Consider the following 27,897-nt stretch of genomic DNA (forward strand, 5'->3'; position numbering starts at 1 on the left):
TTCATAGCAGCTGCTGTGGTCAAACACAAGTTGTCTTTACTATGTGCGCTAAGTTTTATCTCGATGACATCTTGTCTTTCCCAAAGTAACTGCTGACTTATTTTTTATTCTGCTTTCATGCTGTCGGCCCTTATCCGTGAGGAAGCATTGACAGTAGTACAGATGTTAGCGAAAAAACTCTTAAATATTTTCATATATTTAATTATTTAAACAGCTGTTGTACTTTGAAGATATTGAAATATGTTTGTTGATTACAATCTGAGTTTTGCAATTATTTTTGCTGCCTTTTGGCAGCAAATGCTTATGACAAGTGTTACTAATGATGACGAATGTAATGAACTGGCTCTCACGGCGAGAGGAAACGTTGAGTGTATTTTGAGAGGTTCAGCAATACTGAAAGGACTAGGGAAATTATGGAGCTGTTAGGAGGGAAAACGGGAATAATTTAGAGTGTGAGAATATGTGGGAGGAACCATGATGTCTGCGAACAGGATCACTGAAACGTACGCTGGCCCATGGTTACAAGGAGAAAGTCTTCGTTCCGGGAAGAATGAGAATATGCGGGTCACATTTTGATTTCAAATATGAAACTGAAGCCCAGTGATATTCCCTGGAATGTGCAGGCAGGAAGTGTTGGGAGTGAATAAAGATGGCGCACTGGATTTGGAAGTAGAGACAGCACTTGAAATCTATATCTTGGCAACACTGATACATAAGGGGGTGGCTAACATAAAGGACTAGTAGGTATAGCGAACAGTGAAGAGCTGCAATTCTCGCTTTCTTCCTGCTGAGCAGGTGCCTTAACAGTTGTCAAAAGACTAACACCTTGTTTATTGCAAAATCACTGCATTGGCGAAGGTAAGACTAGAAATTAGTTGCAGTGACGTACTACTTCAAGGCTTCAAAGAGAGGAAAATGTGCTAACGACTATTTATTTTCTTTTTGTCGATCGCTGTTTTCATTATTTGTCGTATTTGCCGAGTAACCATTGCTATCGGAAATACCAGTTTCACGGTCACTTCCGCTTACTATATTACAGGAAAACAGTTTCATTAACGGGGGGTCTTACGCACTGCTCTGCCCTCTTCGATTTCCTTCATACTTGTGCTTCAAGGTCAGCGCTCAGTCATGAATTTCCAAATACAAATACAGTAAGACACAATTTCAGACTTGAAAGATAATCGTTTTCGAGGATCATATTTCCGAGCGCGGCTAAATACAGAGCATTTGCAACTCGTTCATATCTTGGTTATCAGGTGAACGTACTCTCTTCTGTGCTACAAAGTCTAAAACTGAAACGATAAACAGAAGATTAGCTGATAACATGAATGTCTGGTAATTGTAAATTCGCTGGATCGAATCTTGCTAGTAGCAACCTCTCAGTTACTCCTATTTGGATTCCTAATAATTATCAAATAGAGATGTCAATTAACATATATCGGATCATTACGTTTTATAAAAACATTTGTCTGTTGCTAAGTATTAATAACATAAAAATGCGAATACGCAATATATTAAAAATTGATTACAAATGCAAAGTGTCAAATATAAATTACAAACTTTTCTATTTCTAGAAAGTATACAGTATTATTAATGTACATTACTATAAAAGTAAAAAAAAATTGTGACCACTAACATGAATCGATTAAGGGACTTTACGATTACCAAACTAACACTCCGCGCTCTTCTACATACTACCACGCAAACAAATTACAAAATTTTCTGTACTTTAACCATTATCTTCCAGTGATCTGCTTTTAGACTCTATTGATTTTTATTTTATTACCAATAAGGTGAGAACTTTTATTGAATTCCAATTATTGTATCGTAAATCTATGTTACTGACAGTAATTTTGTATTATTTTATTAGTGAGTATTTTTCATGTCCTTTAAAATGAGGTGACAATTGCTCCAAATGGGCCACGTAAGCTTTTTTTATCCCTTCCACTTATCAATCATTTCTTAATGTCTGTTGAATTTGGTTGTGCAGGAAAAACTTCATACAATAATACTGCTAGTAAATAATAAGCCATTAATAAAAATGGTTCAAATGGCTCTGAGCACTATGGGAGCTAACTTCTAAGGTCATCAGTCCCCTAGAACTTAGAACTACTTAAACCTAACTAACCTAAGGACGTCACACACATCCATGCCCGAGGCAGGATTCGAACCTGCGACCGTAGCGGTCGTGCGGCTCCAGACTGTAGCGCCTTGAACCGCTCGGCCACCCCGGCCGGCGATACGCCATTAATAGCCTATATTATTGTTTAGCAAGCTTAAAGACAAACTACCTACTTTTAGATCACTGGAAGGAAACAGAATCGTCTTTTGAGATAACTATAATAAAAGCAACGCAGTAAGAAGATTCGGTTCCAGTAGGGGAGTTGGTGAGTGAAGTTTACTTCATGCACTGACGCACAAGAAAACAGAGAAGATGTAAGAAAACTATGGCAGCGTTCAAAGGAATTACGATGGATGAAGCTTTAGACATTATAAGTAATGACAATTTTGAAGGCCTGATTGATGAAGATATTGCAAATGTTGATGCTGTTGTTGTTGCTCCGGATACTGATACTTTGACAGATGAAGGTGAGGCAGTTAATGGTGCAACAGGTACTTTGAATGTTTTGGGTATAGCTCGGTGGGTGGAAGTTCATTTTCAAAGTACAGGAAACACGTGTTTAGGGATTGTGGATAATGAAGTAATGAGTGCCAAAGATAGAGTGAACTCAAGTAAACAGCAAAAACTTTACTGCGAACTGCCAACTTACAGGAAAATAAAGCCTGAAAATGACCTTTCAGCTGATGCAGCTCTAGAATATATTTCACAAGAAACAATAGTTTCAGCTTAAATCAACTTATTAATGCCATTACATCTTAATATGCATTTAAACGCACCAGAAATACGAAAACTACGTTAATAACTTATATTTTACATCAGTTAATTTGTTATTTTGAAGGTAAATACTGCGCTAAAAGAGAAGAACTATTTTCGGTCTCATCAGATTAATAAAATAACCCCAATCACTGAAATTGCTACGGTACCTTGCCTCAACTTTCATTCGGAACTGCAATGAACAACCAGCTGCTTCTGCGAATCATCCGCAGTCGTAGAATGTCGCCGATCAGAATGAATGCTTTTGAGTAAGAAAGTGATCTCTGGGCATCACAAGACAACGATGGTGCAAATTATGAGAGATGAATATTTTCCCGGAGAGATGTTCACTGTAGTGTCTTCGTCTCCCCCACTCAGGATATTGCTGATAATGGCAAAAGTTGAGCAGCCTGGAATTCTTGCCAAGAAAGAACAGCGTCAAACTTATTCAGCACACCTGTCCAACACCACCTCTAATGTTAATTTGCTTCATTTGACCTTCACAACAATTACTAACAATTTCTGCTAAGTCAGCCCGATAGATTCCAACTTTTTAATACTCCTGCCGAAGGAGCCAAAGTCTATGTGAACGTGTGTCAGGTCATTTTTGGTTTTGGGTTCTGTGAAAAAATTTTGTGCCTCCCGTACTCAAACAGAAGGTTGTTCGGGAAATATACCATCAAAGATTTCGCTGCTTGAAAATATTCCTTACAGTAACCGACAGCTTCAGTACACGCACCCCATCTCGCTAGGAGAGACTAGGGCGGCAACGCTACATTCGGCAACTATTCTCTATAGAGCTACATACGATATGATGCTCTGAAAAACACTTTCTTGGTGTACCAAATTATTTCATTTACCTCTGAATAGTTACAGTGCATTTCGTCGGCGATACGTTTCAATGCGTGGGTTGGACTGTTAATGTGGATTAAATGTGGATAGCGTACACAACGATATTCACAAATGAGCTACTGTGTTACCCACTATTTTGCGGGAAATTGGTCTGAGGACTCTTATCCTTCGATCATGTCAGCAATGAGATTGTGAATGAAACGTCACTGCACACTCTTTGTTTCGTGGACGGCTATAAATATGCGGTGCCCATTTATATAGCAGCATACACTTTTCAAAAGCTCCTGCTGCAAAAATCTAAATACTTTTTCCTTAACGTCAACTCATCAGGAATCTGTTACTCACAGTACTTTTGAATAAATAAGTGATATTCAGGCAATTGAAGTGTCTAACATGGGTGTTGGCACGAACCCTAGTGGCGCATACAGCACGGAAAAATTCATTTGCCCAATTTGTAGTCCTTTGCATTAGCGTCAGTAACAGCTGCTTCATGTACTACTGCGCTGTTTTTACCTTTGTTTGCGGATCACTGCGTACATGTTGCTGAAGTTAGGACTTCTTACTGTATGTTCGACTTGGAGTAATCTTAACATCATTAGTGAAAATCTGGTCAATACTAACACAAGATCTAAATTTAGATTATGATTTTAAGCAACAGGAGGAATGATGAACTCAAACAACCACGAATTTTTAAAAGTACTGTTTGGCAAATTTTCTTAGCGCCCTCTCTCTCTAATTCTGAATCACTAGTAGCAGGAAAACTTCGGAACGTTAGTAGTGTGTTTGTCCGACTTTTAATCTCGAGACATCACGAAGCTATATCACAGACAATAATGGTTTGTACACTACTAAGCAGTACTAATTCTGTGTCTGCTTTGCTTCTTAGAACTTTGCTTCCGAATCTTAGAGAATTAAGTAAAGGAATCCAAGTAAGAGTGCACTTAACGACGTTTAATCACAGCAGAACGTTATTTTTACAAATAATTTATTTCCTGCCAGATTTTCTGGCAGATCGGATTTGGGTATTTTTCTAAGGGAGCGGCCTGCTGAGGGTGTAGGGAAATATGAAGGAGGGCAACAAAGCAATATTATGTCACTTAATTTATCAAAAATTTAAAACATATAAAACACATATTTATGTGAATTATTCAGAAATATGTAACAATAAAGTAAAACATATTATCACTGGCTACATAATTCGTTGACATTTACCCGTTTCACGCGCGTGTGATCAGAGGAAAAGAATATGTAATTACATAAAAATTCAGTCTCTACTTTGATGAAAATGCAGTTCCGCGTCTTCCCTTGTACTGTATTAAACAGGGGACGTAGAAACGACGGAGAGGCTTCGTCCCCGCCGTAGCCCTCAGTGGTACTACAACCCTACAACAGGCTACAGCAGTCCCCTCATCCCACCGCCGCCCCACACCAAACCCAGGGTTACTGTGCGGTTCGAACCCTGTTGAGAAGTGTCGCAGTGCTTATTATGATCAGCAGATAATTACGTTGACTGTACCACACAACCAACAAAACTACAAAAAATCATTTTTCAAACGTAGGTGACGCTAATACGTCTTTGTCACACAGAGTTTGTCCAGAATTCGTGTGTACTCCTCGGTAAAAACATAACTGCTGACAGATGTCGGGAAGACTTTCCAGTTTGCCATGATAGATAACAGATCTAAGATGACGGAGTGAAACTCGTTCTCTTCCAAGAAGAGAACATCAACTCACCATGTGTTAAATACTTGTACGTTTATATCTGTCTTACACAAGAAACTTTATAATGTCTCACGAAGGGTAAATTCTGTATCAGTATCATTTCTATAAATAAAAAGCACAGGTATTTTATTAAATATTCATGTAGGCTTTACATTTAATGTCGAATAGATGAATGTGTTACCCCATTAATCAAAGGCTTGCAGCTTTCCGTATGACGAAACAATCCGTGTGACATATGTCACGCAACGTGTCACGTAAATTAACGTATTTTATTATTGTGTTAAAGAGCAGATTTGTTTATTGATGATAAACGTAACTCATTTCTCTAAAATAGTTATTAGGAGGGATTATGTTGAAACAAAGCATTTTGCTCAATGTTTAATTTATGACATATAGTGCATTGCTTCTGAATAAACAATTGATCTTTTTTTTCATTTTTCACCTCTGCTGAGGTTTTCTTTCAAATTTATATTTCCCTAGCCTACCCGGAATAGGTAGAAACAATTTATAACAACACGCACTGGTGGCAATGGGGAGACGGGCGGAATGAAAACAATCGAATTCGCAATTGAATGACAGCGGAGATTAACAAAGGTGAACGGGAAACCAACGAAGTCCCAAGGCGTAGCCAAGCCATTTACATGTATATCATGATCCAAGAGAAAATCAAAATCTCAAGACGTAATCACGCAAATTTTTCTTCAAACGATTCAAATGGCTCTGAGCACTATGGGACTTAACATATGAGGTCATCAGTCCCATAGAAGGTAGAACTACTTACACCTAACTAACCTAAAGGCATCACACACATCCATGCCCGAGGCAGGATTCGAACCTGCGACCGTAGCGGTCGCGCGGTTCCAGATTAAAGCGCCTAGAACCGCTCAGCCACACCGGCCGGTGGATGCTAAATCTGTGACCGGTTAGGTAACCGTTATGTGCCTGGACTTTAATATATTTATATATTAATACCCTGTTATTTTACTCAGTCAGTAGTTAATCGGTCGAAGAATGCTATCAGTATTTGATAACTGTAGTTATTACTTACAGTAAATCCTGTCAGTAGTTTGGATGTTTATGTTACTTTCTTGTGTACTTCCTTCCAGACAGTATCCCTTGATGTTCGGATTCCTGTCGATTATTACTGTTTTTATGACGACAATAGTAATATATTGCCAAGGTAACACTAAAGAACTAATTCAGCCGAAGTTCTAACTACTTTGAGGGGCAGGTGAATGCTTCAGCGCAATTTCATGCGTAAGTTCTTCAAGTAATATTCTATGAATTCGAGCAGTGCTTTTTTACCGTCGGAAGTCACAGCTTTAATTTCGCAAGACTTAAAATGCTGTCTTACAGTTTCATTCAACCCAGACATATTGCAGTGTGGTGCTAAGAGTTCAGTGTTCGAAGAAATTTAGAGGCTCACTCAGCAAATTCGACCACGAACTCCATATCCACCTGCTTGTAGAGCAGTTCGCAAAAACTTCATAAACTGCAAGATTAGGAACACTAAGCGAGAGAAAACTATTCTGCGGAGAAGTAGATATATTATGCAATACTATTATGAGCCTAAGTGGGGATAGAGAGTGTGAGTGTAATGCCCCGTATACGTTAGATATGTAGCCAAAGTACACATTGGGCTGATCCGCCGTAGTTATTTTTATGGAAATATTCCGACAATAGTCTCAGGTGGTTTACAGACATAACATCGGGGAGGATGGAGAAAGATTTGCAACGTTCCTCCTGACTCTAACATAACCTCTTGACTCTAATGTAAACTTTGATACCTTACTTTAGTATGACATGGTGTGAAGGAAGGCAGTTCAACTGTAAATAATACCATGGGCTTAAATATGTTTATCAAGATTCTTCATATAGTCTGATTCGATCTATATAATGAATGGAAAACTGAAGCGACGAGAGACCTTTCGTTTCTGTAGACCAACAGTATCAAAGCTGTACAAAGGCCTTATAATTTTCACAAGAAAGCCTAAATTAAATTTAAAACAGAAAAAATTAATGCACCTGCTTCTTAAACGCCAGTTATCGGTTTTAGTGGTTCTGTAAGAGATTTTAGACATTTATTTTAGCCAGTGTGTAGAGTAACGATTTTGTGAACGTACCTGTGAAGAATTTAGGCAACCGTTTCGCAGGTAACGATACAATGAAGAGGTGCGGCCGTTTAGGCAATTTAAAAGTAGAGGTTATAATTATAGGAGATTTGAATGGAATTAAATGAAGAATCGTTTTTATAATAACAGAGGACAATGGCTACTTATGTAAAGAACAATAACAGAATGGTGAAATGAAATCAATATGTTTGTTTTATATGAATCGTTAGTAGAATTACTGATGTTTTTCGATAAACGTCTTGTAGTTTATTCACTGAGACAAATTCGAAAATATTTCACTATTGTGAGTGGTTTTCATCAGTTTTATGATGATCTGATGAATGTGCTACCGTGTCCTGTGATTAATTCCAAACTTCCAACACTGTTAATGGTAATCACTCCCTGATATGCTGGAATGTTTCTACGCCGCGTCCTCGGGGTAATGAAGCCGAATAGTCTGGTCATTTTCACCAGCACAGACAATACAATGCTATATACACACTTTTCATAGTCACCTGCTGTGCCATTGTATTGCAAGCCCTACCGCCGGAATCAAACACTAGCCGCCTCGCGCCACGTATCATGTCGACAATACGACCGATCAACACATGCCAGTTACTGTCAAGAGGAACTCCAGCAGCCGCCACAGAATTGTGGGAGCCCGTTTCACCACAGGCAACATCCGTATTACTGCTGGTGGCTCGGCATTTGCAGGCACTTCTTCGGAAACACCACTCTTATGTCCACCAGGCACTGAACGGATATCTATCCCCCATGCGTGTAGTTAAGGCGGCACCCAGCCGCTAGCAGGCAGTACGCTGACCCAAGCAATTCCACCCGAAAACCAAATGGCCAACCACTCCTCATAGCGATACTGTTCCAGCTGCAGCACTAACTTCTAAGGTACACCTCAGCAACCAACAACGAGCAGCCAGCTGTCGCCACTCGACATTTCACCTCTTTAGATATTGGTCTCCTTAGCACTCTGTGCTTCATGATTCGGTATAAGCCGATTAACTTAAGTATTGCTTTTTCCGTTCTACGAGCTATTAAAAATAGTGTTAATTAAGCACTATCTGGGAACAATTACTGTTTGAGCGTATGTGCTACCACTGAGGATACCTCACAAATCCTGTTTTCTATTATTTTATACAGGAGCCCCTCCCTCTACAGGGTACGTGGAAAGCCTGTTAATTTATTAACATATACTTCTTTTGTTTACGAATAATTTCAAGGCTGTCTACCAATGTAAAGAAAATTCCCAATGCGGTCTGATTTTACACGAAGGTAACTAATATGAAACACTGCGCTGAAATATATTCAGTCAGCGCCTAGACATCTACGTGATCACTCTGCATTTCCCAAATAAGTTCCAGAAGGTTCATGATACGACCTCCAAACTATTTCTCTATCGTTTCACTCTGGAAGAGTCATTGGAAAGAAAAGGCCTTTCCGCGCAAGCTTTGATTTCTCACATTTTGGTATTATGATCAATTTTTCCTACGCATGTGGGCACCAACGAGATATATTCACAGTCAGAGGAGAAGTTAATGGTTGAAATTTCGTGTGAATATCATGGCACAACGAAAACCAGTTTTGTCGAAATGATTTCCTTCAACATTCCCGTATCATTTTCGTGGCTCTCTCCACTATTTCGCCATAATACTAAACGTGCTGCCCTCCTTTCAACTTTTTCTATGTCCTCCGTCTGTCGTATTCAACGCGGGCAGCAATACTTCAGAAGAGTGTGAAAAAGCTTAATGTGAGCAGTCTCTTTAGTAGATCTGTTGCAATTTGAAAGTATTCTGCCAATAAATCACCGTGTTAGGTTTCCTTCCTTCATGATATTATCTATGTGATCCTTCCAGTTCAAGTTATTCGTAGTTGTAATCCCTAAGTATTCAACTGAATTTACAGCGTTTGGATTTGTGTGATATTACATGTAACAGAAGTTTAGCAGAATCCATTCAGTACTGATGTGGATGACCTCACAATTTTCATTATTTAAAGTCAATTGCCACTTTTCGCGCATGAAGATATTGTGTCTAAATCATTTAGCCATTGGTTTAGATCATCCATGGTTAAAGTGTGTATTTACTGTACTCTTTAATGCCGCAATAAATAAAATCTTCTGATCCTTGACCGTAATGTTACCCGCCGTTACTCGCTATTTTACTACAACGGCACAGCGAGTGATCCCAATTAATTGAAGCGCTATCGTCTGGGACGAACAGAGAAAGTGAAACTGCACTGGCGCTACTCCTGATACAAAGGACTGTTACGTGGAGTTGGTTTTTCTCGTGATACATAACTTGGTGAATATACTGCGTTGTAATCAGCTGGATTGCGATTATCGTATCTGGCATTTCTGCTATAGTAGTATGACTGACCACAGGGAGAGAAAAAAATATGAATAGCATACGAAAACAGGTGAATGTGAAAACACACAAAAAGATATGATAGTGACGTGCGTGAAGCTGAGTTACGACCGACCCCTTTTATGAAGAACCTGAAACCGTAGCAAGTACAGTGTTCTGCGGTAGCTAGAAATGATTCTATGCTATTCATTGTGTTCGTGATCCAATTCTGCTGGGTAGTTAAAGTGCAGTTATTCATGGAGGTCCAGTGTGGGCTCTAACTATCGTATGGCAGCGAAACTTGGTAGACATAGGCTAATACGTTAATGCGGAACTGATTTACGCTGGAAAATACTTAGTTCCAGTCTAGGCCAAGAGGTGCAAATTTTTCGGTGTGAATGCAAGAAAGTGGTTTACAAATGTTGCCATTTTTTTCAGTATGCGCGCCGGGACGTCGACGAAATACTTCATCCGTAAAACTACATATCAAAAGCGCCAGATTTTGCAGCTGCTGGCTAAAATTGGAACTAATTTCTTTCCCAGCCTAAACTGGTTCCGTAATACCGCACTAGTATATCTACAAAATTTCGTTGTTTCACTGGGCCTATAAGAGTAGTTGCACTTTAATTATACCCATCTGGTATACACTCTCTCTCCCTCTCTATGTACTTTCATGTGTGTGTAGGTGCATCTGAGCGCGGCTACATACGTACTATGTACAGGCTGTTTTTGGTAAATGTCGAAAAACTGCATGAAATGACAGCTGAGATGATAAGGAACGAATAAATTTAGTATGGATATAAGGTCGGAAATGCGTTCCAACGGAGGAATATCCACTTGAATGTGGAGACAAAACTCTTTGACGTTGTGAATACGATGGATACAGAAATCACTAACACTGTGGTGGCTTGTGAGACGAACCAACGACAAGAACTGTCGCTGCAGAGGCCGGAACGCTTTGTAAGTGATAGGGATAGTGGCAGTTCTCGTGGAGAATGTCGCTTGCCCCATGCTGACGGCCCACCTACCTGGTACTGATACGTGGGTCTCATTATACAGTGTTCGACACGTTTTCCCTCCACCATCAAGAGGGAAAAATGACCCTGTATACGCTATTAGCTATGTGAAGAGTATCATTATCGACGGTGATCAGTTTGTGACGCATTATAATTAAAAGTTTATATTATACTGGTTTTGAAGAGAAACCTGGAAAATCTGCAAGCGGAATGAAATGAAAATGGAACATATGGAAAAAAGTTAGTAAACTATTTACTATTTCAAAAGTAAAGGCAATGATTGTGAATACATTTATCACACTGTGAGACAAGTCAGTCAGTACCACCATGGAAAAATATTTGCGGTGCCTGCAGAACCATGAAAGTACCCATGCGTGCTGTTCCTCGTCTGAAGTAAATCTACCACCACAATTATCTGCATGGGAAAGGGGGGGGGGGGGATCTGTATGATGTGGAAGGGCTTGCAGGTAAAACTTGTGTAGCGTAATCTAAACAACAATGGCAATACGTAGGGCCGCCCACATACAGTCCCGATCTATCGCCATGCGATTTCTATATTTTTGGAGCCTTGAATAAAGAAATTTGTGGGTGTCGATTTGCTTCGGAGGAAGTGCACGCCTGGGTACAGTTACGGTTCCGTAGTCAATCTCAAACATTTTTTCCGCGAGGGCGTTGACTGTCGTGTCGCACAATGAGATCAATCTATTAACGTTATGACTATTACATTGGAAATAATAAATAGTTTACTTACATTGTTTCCATTTATCTCCTATATGTTGTTGTAGAGAGCGGATCAGTGGCTGGTACATGTAGTACAGGTCAGTAATGTGTGTCATTATCGTCTCAGAAACAACAGTAGGTTATGAGTAATCATACAAAACCAAACACCATATGTGCTTTGGTGAATAGTTTAGCGTGTGTTGTGCCTCAACGTTTCTTTTTAACCATGTACGTTGCACATATTTGTCGTCATTAACAAGAAATTTTTAATTGTTTTCCTACGCTACAAATACTTAGATTCCACCTCATTGACCCTTGTGAAATATTCAAAATGTACAACAATTTCAACAAAGATTCACGTTTTCACGTTTCATTGCTGAACTAGAATCTTAATGCCTCCAGTGCGTGTCATCGTAGGAGTTGTGGGAACGGTACTACCACACACTGGTGTAAGAGGTGAGGCACCATCCGACTAGCATGAAGATGATGGGGTGTAGAATGGCCAGTGATGAATACTTGCTGTTCCAGGAGCGGCGCTGCGGTGCTACCACTGCTACTCCAGCGAGGACCCCGCCTGTGGCGACCCGTTCCTTCCCGGCGGCGTTCCTCTCGTCGACTGTTCGCACCCTCAACAGATGTGCGCCAAGATTACCTACTACGGTAAGAGCTCGCAGATGCCGTGCAGTTGTTTGTTGTGATGTGTGACAGACGTTTCAATATTTTTGGTACTTTACGAAGTTCACAAATAAAGGCATAACGCTTTGGGTACTTTGAAAACAGATAATTTTATTGAAAGCAGTCAACGAGGGTCATCGTTGTTTATTGCATCATGTGGAGTTTTAGTGTCACTCACAGGCCTTTTTAAGATCAAATTCTGCAAATGTTAAATGTATTCTTGTCCTGTGCACTTTACAGAAGTAATTTTCACTCGGCGTAGTAGTTTTGGCATACGTGCTGAACCAGAATCGAATCTGCAACCATGCCTTTCACTGACAGTGCTCTAGCGAATGACTTATCCTGAGGTGACTCCCTCCCTTTCCTCACAGCCTAACTTCCCATATACGAAGACAGTAACTTGTTCTCGAAAGAACAGTTACTGTTGATGACCATGCAGCTTTTCCCTGGAATAAGTGATGACTAACTGACAACCTCAGCTGCCGACAGGTGTTGTTGATATACCTCGATGTGGACAGCTGAAAATGTGTGCCCCAACCGGGACTCGAACCCGGGATCTCCTGCTTACATGGCAGACGCTCTATCCATCTGAGCCACCAAGGACACAGATGAATAGCGCGACTTCAGGGACTTATCCATTGCACGCTTCCCGTGAGACTCACATTCCCAACTGTCCACAATTCTACATATATATTGTACCTTATCAACAACACCTGTCGGCAGCTGAGTTTGTCAGTTAGTCATCATTCCAGGGAAAAGCTGCATGGTCATCAACAGTAACTGTTCTTTCGAGAACAAGTTACTGTCTTCGTATATATAGTTAAAGGCTACCCAGCCACTGACCTTCGTCTGTATGAATGCACACAGCTTGACCAAACTCTTCCGGGAATCGCCAAAGCGTGCGCGAGTAATGAGTGGGTGAGCAAATGTCTATAAGGTACAATACATAAGTAGAATTGTGGTCAGTTGGGAATGTGAGTCTCACGGGAAGCGTGCAAGAGATAAGTCCCTGCAGTCGCGCTATTCATCTGTGTCCTTGGTGGCTCAGATGGATAGAGCGTCTGCCATGTAAGCAGGAGATCCCGGGTTCGAGTCCCAGTCGGGGCACCCATTTTCAGCTGTCCACATCGAGGTATATAAACAACACCTGTCGGCTGCTGAGGTTGTCAGTTAGTCATCATTTAACTTCCAATAGTCGGTAAACCATTGTCCAATTCTCATTCGACACATAGTATTAATGTACGTGAACTGAAAGTAAAGCATTAAAGCTTAATGGTGCCTGAGACCAAGTTGCTTGGGCGTTCTGAACACGGTTCACTCACCATCCAAAGTTATTACGATTCTGTACTTCTTCCACATATGCGTATTTTCAGAGGTGAATTCTGCCATGACTTCATTTTTAATGGATGACTGTGCGACTGCATCGAACAACGCAAGTGGAAGAGCTCTCTGAACGAGAATACATTGGAAAACTGTCTGGCCTATCTTTTCCACTGACTTAAATGCCATCGGGCTCGTGTAACACTCGTTCGCGGACAATTGCAGCAAATCCACATGCACCAAAGACCAGCCAGTAGTTTTTACATGCGCTGGTGAAAAAGAGAACGCCCTACCACAAGAACTCCTTACTAAACTTGTGGCCATCGTGAGAGCATGCACGACCGTCCGTAGTGATCCCACCCCATGTTAACAATCATGTCCCTCCTTTTGTAATATCGAGAGGACAGACATGAATCGCAGCGACTTCAGTGAGATTATTGCCTTTCAATAGAAGTGTCGTTTCTGTATGTCTCATAGCAGATTCTTCAAATTACTTCTTGCACTACATATACTGTAACAGCTCTTTCTACGTATGATCCTAGTACATCGAAGTATGTTATTTGACAGTGACACACCATACCACAGCTACTTTGGTCCTTAAGTTCAGTGCACCAGCGTGTTTTCACTAGTGTTTTTTCTTAATATTTTTGTTTATGAGTCATCATTCTTCTGACTTATTTGATCCGGTCGGCCACGAATTCCTCCCCTGTGCCAACCTCTTTATCTCAGAGTAGAACCTGCAATGTACGTCCTCAATTATTTGCTGGATGTATTCCAATCTCGGTCTTCGTCTACAGATTTTACCCTCTACAGCTCCTTCTAGTGCCATGGAAGTCATTCCCTCGTGTCTTAACAAATGTACTATCATCTTGTGCCTTCTCCTTATCAGCTTTTTCCACATATTCCTTTCCTCTCCAATTCTGAGTAGGCTCTAGAGCCTCCTCATTCATTATCCTATCTGTGCACCTAATTTTCAACATTCGTCTGCAGTACCACGTCTCAAATGCTTCGACTCTCTTCTGTTCCGGTTTTCCACCAGTCCATGTTCAACTACCATACAATGCTGTACTTCAGACTTACATTCTCAGAAATTTCTTCCTCAAATTAATGCCTATGTTTGAAACTAGTAGACTTCCCTTGGCCAGGAATGCCATTTTCGGCAGTGCTAGTCTGCTATGGTTGTCCTCCTTGCTCCGTCCGCCACTGGTTATTCTGTTGCCTAGAGAGTGACCATCAATCCTGATGTTCTCACTGTTCTCATTTCTGCCACTCCTCATTACTTTCATCTTTCTTTGATTTACTCTCAATCCATATTTCGTACTCATTAGACTGTCCATTCAATTCAGCAGATCATATAATACTTCTTTACTTTCATTCAGGATAGTCATGTCATCAGCGAATCGTATCATTGATACCATTTCACCTTGAATTTTAATTCCACTCCTAAACCTTTCTTTTATTTCCATCATTACTTCCTCGATGTACAGATTGAACAGTAGGGGCGAAAAACTACATCCCTGTCTTACACCGTTTTTAATCCAAGCACTTCGTTCTTGGTCATCGACTCTTGGGTCTTGTAGGTATTGTATATTATCCGTCTCAGCAGAATTTCGAACATCTTTCATCATTTTGCATTAACGAAACCTTATTCCAGGTCGACAAATCCTATGACAGTATATTGATTTTTCTTTAGTCTTGCATCCATTATCAACCGCAACGTGAGAATTGCCTCTCTCGTGCCTATGCCTTTTCTAAAGCCAAACCGATCGTCACATACCACATCCTCAATTTCCTTTTCCATTCTCCTGTATATTATTCTTGACAGCAACTTGCTGCATGAGCTGTTAAGCTGATTGTGCGATAATTCTCGCTCTTGTCTGCTCTTACAGTCTTCGAAATTTTACCGAAAGTCAGATGGTATGTCACGAGATTCATACATTCTACACAACAACGTAAATAGTCTTCTTGTAGCCACTCCCCGAATGATTTTAGAAATTCTGGTGAAATGTTATCTATCCCTTCTGAGTTATTTGATCTTAAGTCCTCCAAAGCTCTCTTTAATTCTGAGTTTAATACTGGATCCCCTAGATCTTCTAAATCGACTCCTGTTTCTTCGTCTAGCACGTCAGACAAATCTTCCCCCTTGTAGAGGATTTCAATGTATTCTTTCCACCTATGCACTCTCTGCTCCGAATTTGACAGTGGAATTTCAGTTGCACTATTAATGTTACCAGCCTTGCTTTTAATGTCACCGGAAGGTTGTTTTAACTTTGGTGTATGCTGAGACTGTCCTTCCAACATTCATATCTTTATCGATTTCTTCACATTTTTCTTGCGACCATTTCGTCTTAGCTTCCCCGCACTTCCTATTTATTTCATTCCTCAGCGATTTGTATTTCTGATTTTCCTGAGTTTCCCAGAACATTTTTGTACTTCCTACTTTCATCGATCAGCTAAAGTATTTCTTCTGTTACTCTTGGTTTCTTCGCAGCTACCTTCTTTGTATCTACGTTTTTCTTTCCAAATTCTTTGATGGCCCTTTCTACAGTCGTCCATTCATCTGTACTGCCTACTGAGCTATTCCTTATTGGTGTATCTATAGCCTTAGAGAACTACAAGCTTGTTTCGTCATCCTTTAATACTTATGTACCGCAGTTCTTTGCGTACTGATTCTTCCTGACTAATGTCTTAAACTGCAGCCTACTCTTGATCACTACTATGTAGTGATCTGAGTCCATATATTTTCCTGGGAACTCCTTACAATCCCATATCTGATTTTGGAATCTCTGTCTGACCATGATGTAATCTAACTGAAATCTTCCTGGACTATTCCAAGCATGCCTCCTCCTCTTGCGATTCTTGAACATAAATAATATTTATTACAGAACTCAGCATTTGTACTCTCTCACTCTTTTTCCCAAGCCCATATTCTCCTGTAACCGTTTCATCTACTCCTTCCCATTGCAGTCCAGTCCCCCATGATTATTAGATTTTCATCTCCGTTTACTTACTGTATTACCTTTTCAATATCCTGATATACTTGCTCTATCTCTTCATCTTCAGCCTGCGATGTCAGCATGTACACCTGATCTATCGTTGTCAGTGTTGTTTTGCTATCGATTCTGATAAGAACAATCCTGTCACTGAACTGTTCACTGTAACACACTCTCTGATCTACCTTCTTATTCATAGCGAATTCTACTTCAGTTACACCATTTTCTGCTACTGTTGATAGTACTCTATACTCATGTGACCGAAAATCCTTGTCTTCCTTCCATTTCACTTCACTGACCTACCATATCTAGACTGAGCCTTTGCATTTCCCTTTTCAGATATTCTAGTTTCCCTACCACGTTCAAGCTTCTGACTTTCCACTCCCCGACTCGTAGAAAGTTATCCTTTCGGTGATTATTCAATCTTTTTCTCATGGTTACATTCCCGTTGGCAGTCCCCTCCCAGAGATCCGAATAGGGGACTACCACGGAATCCTTTCCCAATGGAGAGATCATCATGACACTTTTTCAATTACAGGCCAGAAGTCCTGTGGATACACGTTACGTGTTTCCATTGTTTTCTGAATCCTCTTGCCGTTGATCATTGCTGATTCTTCCTCCTTTAGAGGCAGTTTTCCACCTCTAGAAGAAGAGAGTGCCCTGAACCACTGTTTGTCCTCCGCCCTCTTTGAAAGGCCGCTGGCAGAATGAGAATGACTTCTTATGCCGGAAGTCCCGGCCGCCAATGCTGATTATTAATCATAATTTAAGGAGTGATCGGATTCGAACCCGGGATAGAAGACGTTTCGATGACGCTACCCCTAAACCACGGGCGCAAGTCCCGCCAGTGTTTGTTTCCGCTATTAATTGTGATGCATCCAAAATAATGACGTAAGAGGACACTATGTCGAAAAATAAGTGGATATTGGTCTAAAAATCATTGTCTTGTGTTATTGTGAGATGAATTTTCATGGTGACCTCGTAAAAAAACACACGGCACAGGAACTTGCTCTGTTTTCCTTTCATTATAATGCGTTAATCAACCACAATATTATTGCACCTGAAGTGAAGGTGCTTTGCTAGCTTGTGTGTTTATCTGTGCGCTTGGAGCCGATCAGAATGTGTTCTGCTGTTTTAACGACCAGGCATCGTGCCGTGAAGCTATTCGTTCCACGGTACATGCAACAGTCGAAGAAACTGATGTGGCTTCTGTTGAATGTAGTGTCATCAGGCGTTTCCGATAACGGCCACTGGAGGCCAAGTGCAGTAATATCGTGGCTGAGTAGTACGGTCTTATGTGTAAATGTAATTCCGTTTTATGCTGTGGCAGCTGACTGGGAGGACATGTCGGTTTGTTAGCAGAGTCGCGCGACTGGGTGGAGAGACGGTGCGCCTTCATGGGGGGCTCCGGGGCGTGGCGCAGTGGCCACGTGTACACGTGCGGCGAAGACGGTTGCAACGTGGCAGGCCGCGCCGCTGGGCAGGCTCTGCTGCTGCTGTTGCTTCTGCTGATGGTGGCAGTCAGTGCCTGGTGACCGCATCAACGATGCTGCACAGACCACATCAACGATGCTGCACAGACCACATCAACGATGCTGCACAGACCACATCAACGATGCTGCACAGACCTCATCAACGATGCTGCACAGACCACTACTGTCTCCAGCTGGCAGCAGCCACTTTCTGTTCTAGATGTGGTGATGAACACAACAGAAAAATAATGACATCGAAGAATGAACTAGTCTTCTCTCCTTATAGATCTGGGATATCATGCACTATATGTGTGAAAAGTGCGTCACAGTTAAACAGTGATCATTACCATTATACATTTTTGTTACATTTGTTTTATTTTTAATACACTATGTAGTGAACAGAAATATAGTATTTCGTGTTTGTAAACATAGATGAATGTATCCGTTATCGTCTGAATCGGAGGGTAATTGATTCTTAGGATCGCGAACTAATCCGAAATTATTCTAACATAGCGAAAGGAATAGCATTACTGAAATCAATGAGTAGCGCTTAAAAGAATTTTAGCAAACTAATAACCGTCCAAGTGCTGAAGGAACAGTGGTGATCAACCTACGGGCCGCGAGCTGCATGCTGCCCCCATCAAGTGTTTGGGCAGTCCGCTGTTTTATTTTACAATAACAAGCCTCTGCCATCAACGTCAACAAAGTTTAAGAGGTTCTTAAGAAGGTAGTTGCCCTGCCCATATTAAACAAAAATACTTACAGAGACAGTAATATTTTATGATGGGCTTAACTTTAGTTGACGTTAGTGAATTGAGGTGTGAACTAAGTAAAATTGGCTTCTTACCTCAGGGCCAGAGGAATATGTAGCGCGGCTGCGGAGTTAGAGGACGCAAGAGGGAGAATATTTTGACCTGCAGTGCTGACAACTGATTGGCGTATGTTCCTCCTACTCTTCAGCGCTTATCGTCTATATTTCAAATGAAAAAAAAAAAAAAAGATTCGTGAATGTACACTACAGAGACGGTCAACTTCGAATACGGCACATACACTCCTGGAAATTGAAATAAGAACACCGTGAATTCATTGTCCCAGGAAGGGGAAACTTTATTGACACATTCCTGGGGTCAGATACATCACATGATCACACTGACAGAACCACAGGCACATAGACACAGGCAACAGAGCATGCACAATGTCGGCACTAGTACAGTGTATATCCACCTTTCGCAGCAATGCAGGCTGCTATTCTCCCATGGAGACGATCGTAGAGATGCTGGATGTAGTCCTGTGGAACGGCTTGCCATGCCATTTCCACCTGGCGCCTCAGTTGGACCAGCGTTCGTGCTGGACGTGCAGACCGCGTGAGACGACGCTTCATCCAGTCCCAAACATGTTCAATGGGGGACAGATCCGGAGATCTTGCTGGCCAGGGTAGTTGACTTACACCTTCTAGAGCACGTTGGGTGGCACGGGATACATGCGGACGTGCATTGTCCTGTTGGAACAGCAAGTTCCCTTGCCGGTCTAGGAATGGTAGAACGATGGGTTCGATGACGGTTTGGATGTACCATGCACTATTCAGTGTCCCCTCGACGATCACCAGTGGTGTACGGCCAGTGTAGGAGATCGCTCCCCACACCATGATGCCGGGTGTTGGCCCTGTGTGCCTCGGTCGTATGCAGTCCTGATTGTGGCGCTCACCTGCACGGCGCCAAACACGCATACGACCATCATTGGCACCAAGGCAGAAGCGACTCTCATCGCTGAAGACGACACGTCTCCATTCGTCCCTCCATTCACGCCTGTCGCGACACCACTGCAGGCGAGCTGCGCGATGTTGGGGCGTGAGCGGAAGACGGCCTAAAGGTGTGCGGGACCGTAGCCCAGCTTCATGGAGACGGTTGCGAATGGTCCTCGCCGATACCCCAGGAGCAACAGTGTCCCTAATTTGCTGGGAAGTGGCGGTGCGGTCCCCTATGGCACTGCGTAGGATCCTACGGTCTTGGCGTGCATCCGTGCGTCGCTGCGGTCCGGTCCCAGGTCGACGGGCACGTGCACCTTCCGCCGACCACTGGCGACAACATCGATGTACTGTGGAGACCTCACGCCCCACGTGTTGAGCAATTCGGCGGTACGTCCACCCGGCCTCCCGCATGCCCACTATACGCCCTCGCTCAAAGTCCGTCAACTGCACATACGGTTCACGTCCACGCTGTCGCGGCATGCTACCAGTGTTAAAGACTGCGATGGAGCTCCGTATGCCACGGCAAACTGGCTGACACTGACGGTGGCGGTGCACAAATGCTGCGCAGCCAGCGCCATTCGACGGCCAACACCACGGTTCCTGGTGTGTCCGCTGTGCCGTGCGTGTGATCATTGCTTGTACAGCCCTCTCGCAGTGTCCGGAGCAAGTATGGTGGGTCTGACACACCGGTGTCAATGTGTTCTTTTTTCCATTTCCAGGAGTGTATTTGTAGCAAGGAATTTGAAATTATGTTAAGGCTGTTGTTACATAACGAAATAAATACAAGAAAAATGACAAGAAAAACATTTAGTAAACGTTTATGATACTGTCTCGTATTCATAATGCTCTTAAAAATAAGTAAATTGTTTGTTGTTATCACTGACTGCCAATCCCTTCTATTGACGGGAAGCGAAAATCTCGGTAGACTGCCGATACCGACATGTGACAAGTACAATTTATCCCACCTTTTTTTTCAAATGTGAATTTAGGTTTATTTACGAGATCGATCGATCTTTATTGTATTGCATGGGATATACACCTGCAAAAAAAGCAAAACAAATTTTTTCAGAGGACTGTCAACAGCATCGATATACTTGGTGAATGCATGATAACACACTGTGCTCTCTTACAATGAATTTATTCGTTACCGGTTTCGATCGCGAACCATCTTCAAAGTACTAGCACAGAAATTGAAACAAAGTGAAAATTACATTTGCATGATAATTATTAACGGCAAAAATTAGGTGTATTTACGAAAAAGTCTACTGTATCAACTTCACATGTCGTACATGCTATTAAACCAGAAAAGTATACACCATTGCTGATTTGATAACTTTAACCATATACTAAACGTCACAACAACTGCTGAAGAACGCCGAAAACATTTAAAACAGGAAAACATGCAACAGCAATAAGTGCAGAGCATCACTGATCAGGCACAACTACACACAGTAGGTTAACATACAAACGTTCAACATTTTTGTGTACAGAGCGACGCTTTAAAATCAATACAGGAACATGTTTGTCCAGCCCGACGAACTATTGCTGTCCTGCACATCACTCGTTATGCTATTGCAGTGACTGTCCTTAGTTTGAGACCGCGGTTCAAACCAAAATGATGGTAAGGAGTACCAGAATTTATCAGTAAGGATTACGATTGTTAGAATCTTCGAATATTTCCGATAGAGATATCTTCCTAAAAATGATTACATGAGATGAACTCGTCTGCATGCTATAACTCTATAACGTTAATATATTTTTACAGGACTACGTTCTACAGTATAACACAGTATCACTAGAACGTTTCTTGCTACGTAACGAAGTCCAGCCTTTTCCTTTTTACTTGACATGTAGTTTACTGGATATGTATCATTTTTCGTACTCTAAATACTCTGTAAGGCTTATTAAGAAGGAAGATGGACATAATCTGAGTAGTGTATCTTACAATTTGCCAGATATCTCATTGATGTTACAACGGAATGTGTACAAGCTCATTTTACAAGTTACGGCCCAGTAAGAACTATTGATACCTCTGAATTATTTCTTCCTATTTATCTCAAACATTATTTCTGTGCAACCGTGTGGGCAGTAAATATTCACACTTTCGTGTTTTACACACAGTCGTATAATATCTGGCAATGATACGTGGAACTTGTATGAGAAAAGTAAGAGTACCGCACACAAACTTCACGGTGGAATTCATTATTCAATAAGAATGAGGAATTGAAAGAAGGGACAGAAATTTTCAGATCAGGAATAAACGTACAAGCCAGTGTATAGTATTACGAAGGTGTGAAAGGTTAACAGTTGATATATACGTTTTAATTGAAAAAAATAATGTTAATTTAAGTCAGAGGGATGATTAGAATAAATTATCAGAGACTCTAAGAGAAAATTAAAAGTATGATTAATTATCCCATCAACGACTATCAAAACATAATAATATTTAGAAAAGAAAAGCTGTTATTTTTTTTTTCGAAGCTGTGAAAGAGCTTCTATTCATTCGAGATATAGTACGACCAGAGGAAGTGACGGGGCTGTTACCCTTTGTTACGGCAGAGAAAGGTACACTGGGGGAATGTAGTAATTTTTACAGTTTTTCGCATCCAGCGCCGAGCCACGGCAATGTGGGCTAGAACGCTGTGTCGCACCCGGAATGTCAAACAGCAGGAGAGCCGATACTGCAATATCGTGGCACACAGTCGAGGCCACTGTCTCACATCGCTTGAGCGAGAGGTATGAATGGTCACTTTAGCAAGATGGCTTCACTGTGAAATGATTATAACGTCATTTTGACGACGCTGCGAGTTTCCGTAACTATACATAAATCTTTCAGAAGAACGCCTTTGAGTCTGCTGAAGTTGCAGAAAATCACCGAGCTGAAGAGTTGAAAGTTACAGCTGGGACACTGAGAGCCATGAAGACCACTGATGAACATAGAAACCGAGACCACATTCGAACATCCTTGCTGGGACATAACGCCATTGCCTCCGGCAGACAATTATTAATACACGGGCTGCGGAGCTCTCCATCTTCCAGTTGCAGAGATCCAGTATCGAGGCAGTACATCTACATCTACATTTATACTCCGCAAGCCACCCAACGGTGTGCTGTCTGCCGTTCACCAGATGACTTCTATCTTCGAGACTGCACCTGCGGCACTTAGCTGCTGTGAGCTGCGAACGTCTCATACGCTGATGGATAGGTTTGGCGTTTACTACCATCGGCTCATTGGAACCAAACGGAAGGTGCTTGACACGCTGTCAATCTGTAGCTTCACTCACGAGGCACGCTATCTGTTGCTGCCCCGACTTGCGTCTGTGAGCCGACACTGTGGGAGAAAGGCCATGCCGTAACCCTCCACTAACATCGCTACCTCGTGCAGAGCTGTTGGAAACTGACTGAGGCACTCCCTATGATGCCTTCGGATGTAGTCAAAAACAGGGAAGTCTCAAGGTGACACTGATGGGTTAGGTCGCAAAGTACGTACTGTAGGATTCAGTGGAATTAGATACAGAAGAGTGATGCAGAGCTCAGGCTGTTGACGTCAAATAACTGCAGTACACGAAACATGCACACTTCAGCTCTGATGACAGCGGCTTAACAGGCAATCACGAAGTGGCCACCGTGTCATCATGTCAGCCTCCTTACGGAATGAGGTGCTGAGGCACCCCTTGATTCCATTTTAGCTGGGCATAGCGGACGACGATCCAAGAAACACCTCGTTGCGAAAAATTAAAGATGCCACACAGGAAACAATATGTTGAGGGCTACCTAAAGAACAGCAAAGTTGAGTCGCCAGCTAACCCATTACAAAGACTGCCTCAGACTGAGAAACTATTTCAAATGGTAGGGCTTGACATCCTCATACCATCTGCACAAACATCAGCGGAAAAGTGATATATGAGCTGTAATTGATCATTCTTCACTTTACCTAGCCAAGGTCGCCGTACCAGACCAACAAGCAGACACTGTGACTCGCGCTTTAATTAACCAACGGCTATTGAAATTCGGCACACCTGAATCAATATTACCGACTAAGGTACGAACTTTACGTCTAAACTATTTAAGCAACTATGCTGACAGTTGTGCATGAAGAAGTTACGAACTAGTGCCCATGAACCGCAAGTAAACGGTAGCACAGTGAGAGGTCATACAACTTTGAGTGAAATGCTAAATTTTTATGTAAATAGTAGCCATGATAAATGGGACACAATATTACAGTATATGGCAAGTGTGTACAACAAATCACAAAAAACGATCTTACGGGCTACGAGATTGTTTTTGTTCCTAAAATGCCCTCACCTCTTGAATTATGTCAATCTACTCTAGGAAAGGATTCATCTTCCGTTTGGGAATTTATTAAGAGATTGAAAGGCATTTGGCGTCAGGTGAAAAAAACCGATATGTTGTCTCTAGAAAGACAGGTAAACACCCACAATAAAAAAGCAAAATCAAAAGTCGGGCAGTTGATTAAGTCATCTGATCCCCGTCTTATGAACAATTGTTTATACAAATAGAATTCGCACATCTCAACACGAACCAGAAGCATTGCCTGAATTTCCGGCGGCTCCTTCCGAAGGGGGAAGGGTTCTGGTCAGAGAGAAGGCAGAAAGATATATTAATAAACCAATGACGGAGAATGTATCTAAAATTGTTGCAACACACTCATGCATTAAGATCTCCAGGTGGTCTTACGAGCTGAATGTTTGTATTTACTTACAAGTTATTAGGTATTATGGTTATGTTTGTGTTATTTATATGAGAAAGGTTTATTTGGAACTATTAATATAGCATTCGTATGTCTAATTAAAACGAAAACATCAATTGTATTGTTTTAGGCGTAGCTGGTGTAGAAATTGATAAAAAGACAGTTGGTAGTAAGTGAGAATTTGTGAGTATATGTGTGACGCGCTTTGGCCTTTTTCTGGAGGATTCAATGCAAGTTACAACGGATGTTTCATAAAGGCAATTTAGTCATTAAAGAGAATGACTCTGAGAACGATTTATGAACGTGAGAGTGACAAGTAAGCTGACAGGGAATTTCCTCTTCCCATAGGGTGTAGACCGGACCTAGCAAAGTATAAATTTAGAGAGAGTAAAGAATAGCCATACCAGTTCCGGTCGCCCAAGGTAAAACGAGGGGAACAAAGGGGAACATGAGATCCAGACGCTTCCTGGTTCTGGTATTCCAGAGCCAGCGGGGCAAATCCGAAATGGCAGAAGCTGTCAAGGTACGACTTTGGGTGGAGTTTGGCAGCCAGACGTAGTAACTGCTGTATAGACGGTAGTTCAGCAGCTCGTGGATACTTTCACGAAATTACAAACCCTGATGCAAGGTAGAGCGACACTGAATGATACTTAATAGTAAGATGTGTTGTTATGATCAGCTTTCGTACGGTTATAGCAGCAGCTGCTCTAAACCATGGAACTGATCCGGAAGTTTGATAAAAGGAGAGTTTGGATAGGCATAGTCGTCGGAATGCGAAAGACAGTATTTGGCACTACCGACGCAGAAGATGTTGAGGAGATGAAGGCGGAGTTGCAGCAGGTACAGGCAGGCGTGGAAGGGCACGAGGAGACTCTTGAATTTAACACCACGCAGATGCCCAGTCTCGAACAAGAGGTGACGAACAGTATCCGGCAGTTACACACCATCGTCACCAGCCTCATGACACACTCTGAGAGTCACTAGAAGCACTAAATCAGGACGTAGGTGTTTTCAAGGACCAATTGGAAATCTTCGACAAACAGTTGACCTACGCGGGGCTTTTACGTACACTTGCAGAAGTATCACCGACACACATATCCAAGCCGTAGAGCTGCAGGAAGCATTTTTCCACGCGATCCGTGATCATCTGACCCCGATACTTTCGCCACCGGAAAGGCTTCTGGAAGTGCTATACAGAATTCGAGCCTTGTTAGAGGCCACCATTACCAGCAGTGGAACAGGAATCCTTACCATTCCACTTGTAACAAGTACACAAGGTGAAAAGAGGCTAAATGGTTCAAATGACTCTGAGCACTCTTGGACTTAACATGTGAGGTCGCGCGGTTGCAGACTGTTCAAATGGTTCAAATGGCTCTGAGCACTATGGGACTTAACATCTATGGTCATCAGTCCCCTAGAACTTAGAACTACTTAAACCTAACTAACCTAAGGACATCACACAACACCCAGTCATCACGAGGCAGAGAAAATCCCTGACCCCGCCGGGAATCGAACCCGGGAACCCGGGCGCGGTTCCAGACTGAAGCACCTAGAGCCGCTCGGTCACACCTGCTGGCGAAAGAGGCTACGGGTACGAATACAGATACTATTAACCTGTAAAGATTGTCGATTCCATTGTTTCACCGTCCATGACTGTCCTGTAGCCTGGAAAACCCTACGAAAATTTATGCGTTTACTAGTACACTAAGCACTATTGATATCAACCGATAGACAGTACCATGCTCCACACACCAGCGCAGAGCGCAGAAATACCACAGTACAGATGAGGGTAAGTTATTGTTTGCCTCATAAAGCGAAGATACGCCATACATGAGTCATACGAGTAAACTCTGTTTTGATGTGAGAATCATGCGACATGTAGGCGCTTCAGTCCGGCACCGCGCTGCTGCTGCGGTCGCAGGTTCGAATCCTGCCTCGGGCATGGATGTGTGTGATGTCCTTAGGTTAGTTAGGTTTAAGTAGTTCTAAGTCTAGGGGACTGATGACCTCAGATGTTAAGTCCCGTAGTGCTTAGAGCCATTTGAACCATCTGAACCAATCCTGCGACAAAATGTCCTAGGGGGTAACTATATGTAAAACCGAGTTTTTCAGAAGATAGTCTCACACCGTCTGTACTCAAATAGTGGTCACTGCCACCTGCTACGACCAAGGATATTCCGGTGGCACCAAGTGCCTAGAGCTACAGGGTCAGGGATGGTTGATAAATTGTACTCCATGCAACATTTCAGATCTTACTTTCCACTCACCAGCCGCCATTATGGAACTACAAATCTAAACACCAGCTCTTCGTCAATTTACCTTCCAGACTTACCTTTCGAAATCCAGGCGAAGGAAAACCTGGCTTCCCTAAACACGCTAGAGCCAACTCTTCTGTCTGCGCTGGAACATATGATAACAGCACACTCGTAGTCGTGTGACCATGGAACACCTACACGATCACGTAAAAAAATATCTGCCCGAGCAATGCCACTGACTGCTTACAGGGACTACCGCATCAGCCGTTTGTGTAATATTTATAATAATATGTATTGCGTACTGCCATCTCAGACGTAGAGGTGCTCAGGTCTCATCCTTACCTTCCTTCAAACTGTAGGTCCTCCATAGTCACGCCGGCACCAATGAGGAAGTTATTCAACCACAATGAGTATTGTTATGTTTCAAAAAAGAAGAAAAAAGAAGAAGCCAAGGGAGACGCAGATACTCAGTGCTGAAGTGTTGAAGAGTGGGATTCTACAGCTTGTGTAATACAAAAACGGAAAGAAAGGCACACAAATTTCTTATTCCAATGTTACATGGGGAAACGGGTAATGAAGAGACACTGATAGATTATAAGCGTCTCTGTTGCAGTCAGAGCACTAAAACAGGGATCAGGATGAACAAATTAATCTAAGGTGGGAGGAAATGACCGGCTCGTAATCCCACAGCCGGAAAAGCAGTCCAGAAATGAAACCAGGCCGCAGTCCGACGTATTCGCTACGCCACGGCTGGCGATGGACACCCCTCCAGGCGTTTCGTTGTGGAGTTGGTAATGTGCTTTCAGCATCTCCCAGCACATGGACTCGGGGATTTAAACCGCTAGCGCCAATACTTCATGATGTCGTCTGATGACACACAGCCTTTGGCAGTTGTCACCGCATGTATGACGTGGTCTCCACAGGTCGCGAACCAGCGACCGTTGCCCGAGTGTACAACCCGAGCACACAGTCGTTGCCCCTTGCCGCATTGCCATCTAGCAGTCGTCTACCGCCATCCGCCATTACGCTGTGAAAGTCAGCTCGCATTCACGTGGAAAGTCTGCGTCAGTG

General features: G+C 42.3%; 1 protein-coding gene and 1 non-coding gene across 3 annotated transcripts in view; one reads left to right on the forward strand and one right to left on the reverse strand.

Annotated features, from left to right (window-relative positions):
- The window catches only part of LOC126455640 (uncharacterized), a 65,873-nt gene extending 47,574 nt beyond the window's left edge, over positions 1-18,299 (forward strand). The window contains exons 2-3 of one of the 2 annotated variants that reach the window (XM_050091405.1): positions 12,182-12,313; positions 18,001-18,299. In XM_050091405.1, coding sequence (XP_049947362.1) covers positions 12,182-12,313; positions 18,001-18,176 — 308 coding nt within the window. In that variant the 3' untranslated portion in view covers positions 18,177-18,299. The remainder of the gene's footprint in view (positions 1-12,181; positions 12,314-18,000) is intronic. The other variant, XM_050091406.1, reaches the window with a different exon arrangement.
- Positions 12,858-12,931, reverse strand: Trnat-ugu (transfer RNA threonine (anticodon UGU)). Its single transcript has one exon. It is a non-coding gene; the product is annotated as a tRNA-Thr (tRNA).
- Positions 18,300-27,897: the final 9,598 nt, after the last annotated feature.

This window comes from Schistocerca serialis, chromosome 2 (genome assembly GCF_023864345.2).
Source record: "Schistocerca serialis cubense isolate TAMUIC-IGC-003099 chromosome 2, iqSchSeri2.2, whole genome shotgun sequence".
Lineage (NCBI taxonomy): Eukaryota > Metazoa > Arthropoda > Insecta > Orthoptera > Acrididae > Schistocerca > Schistocerca serialis.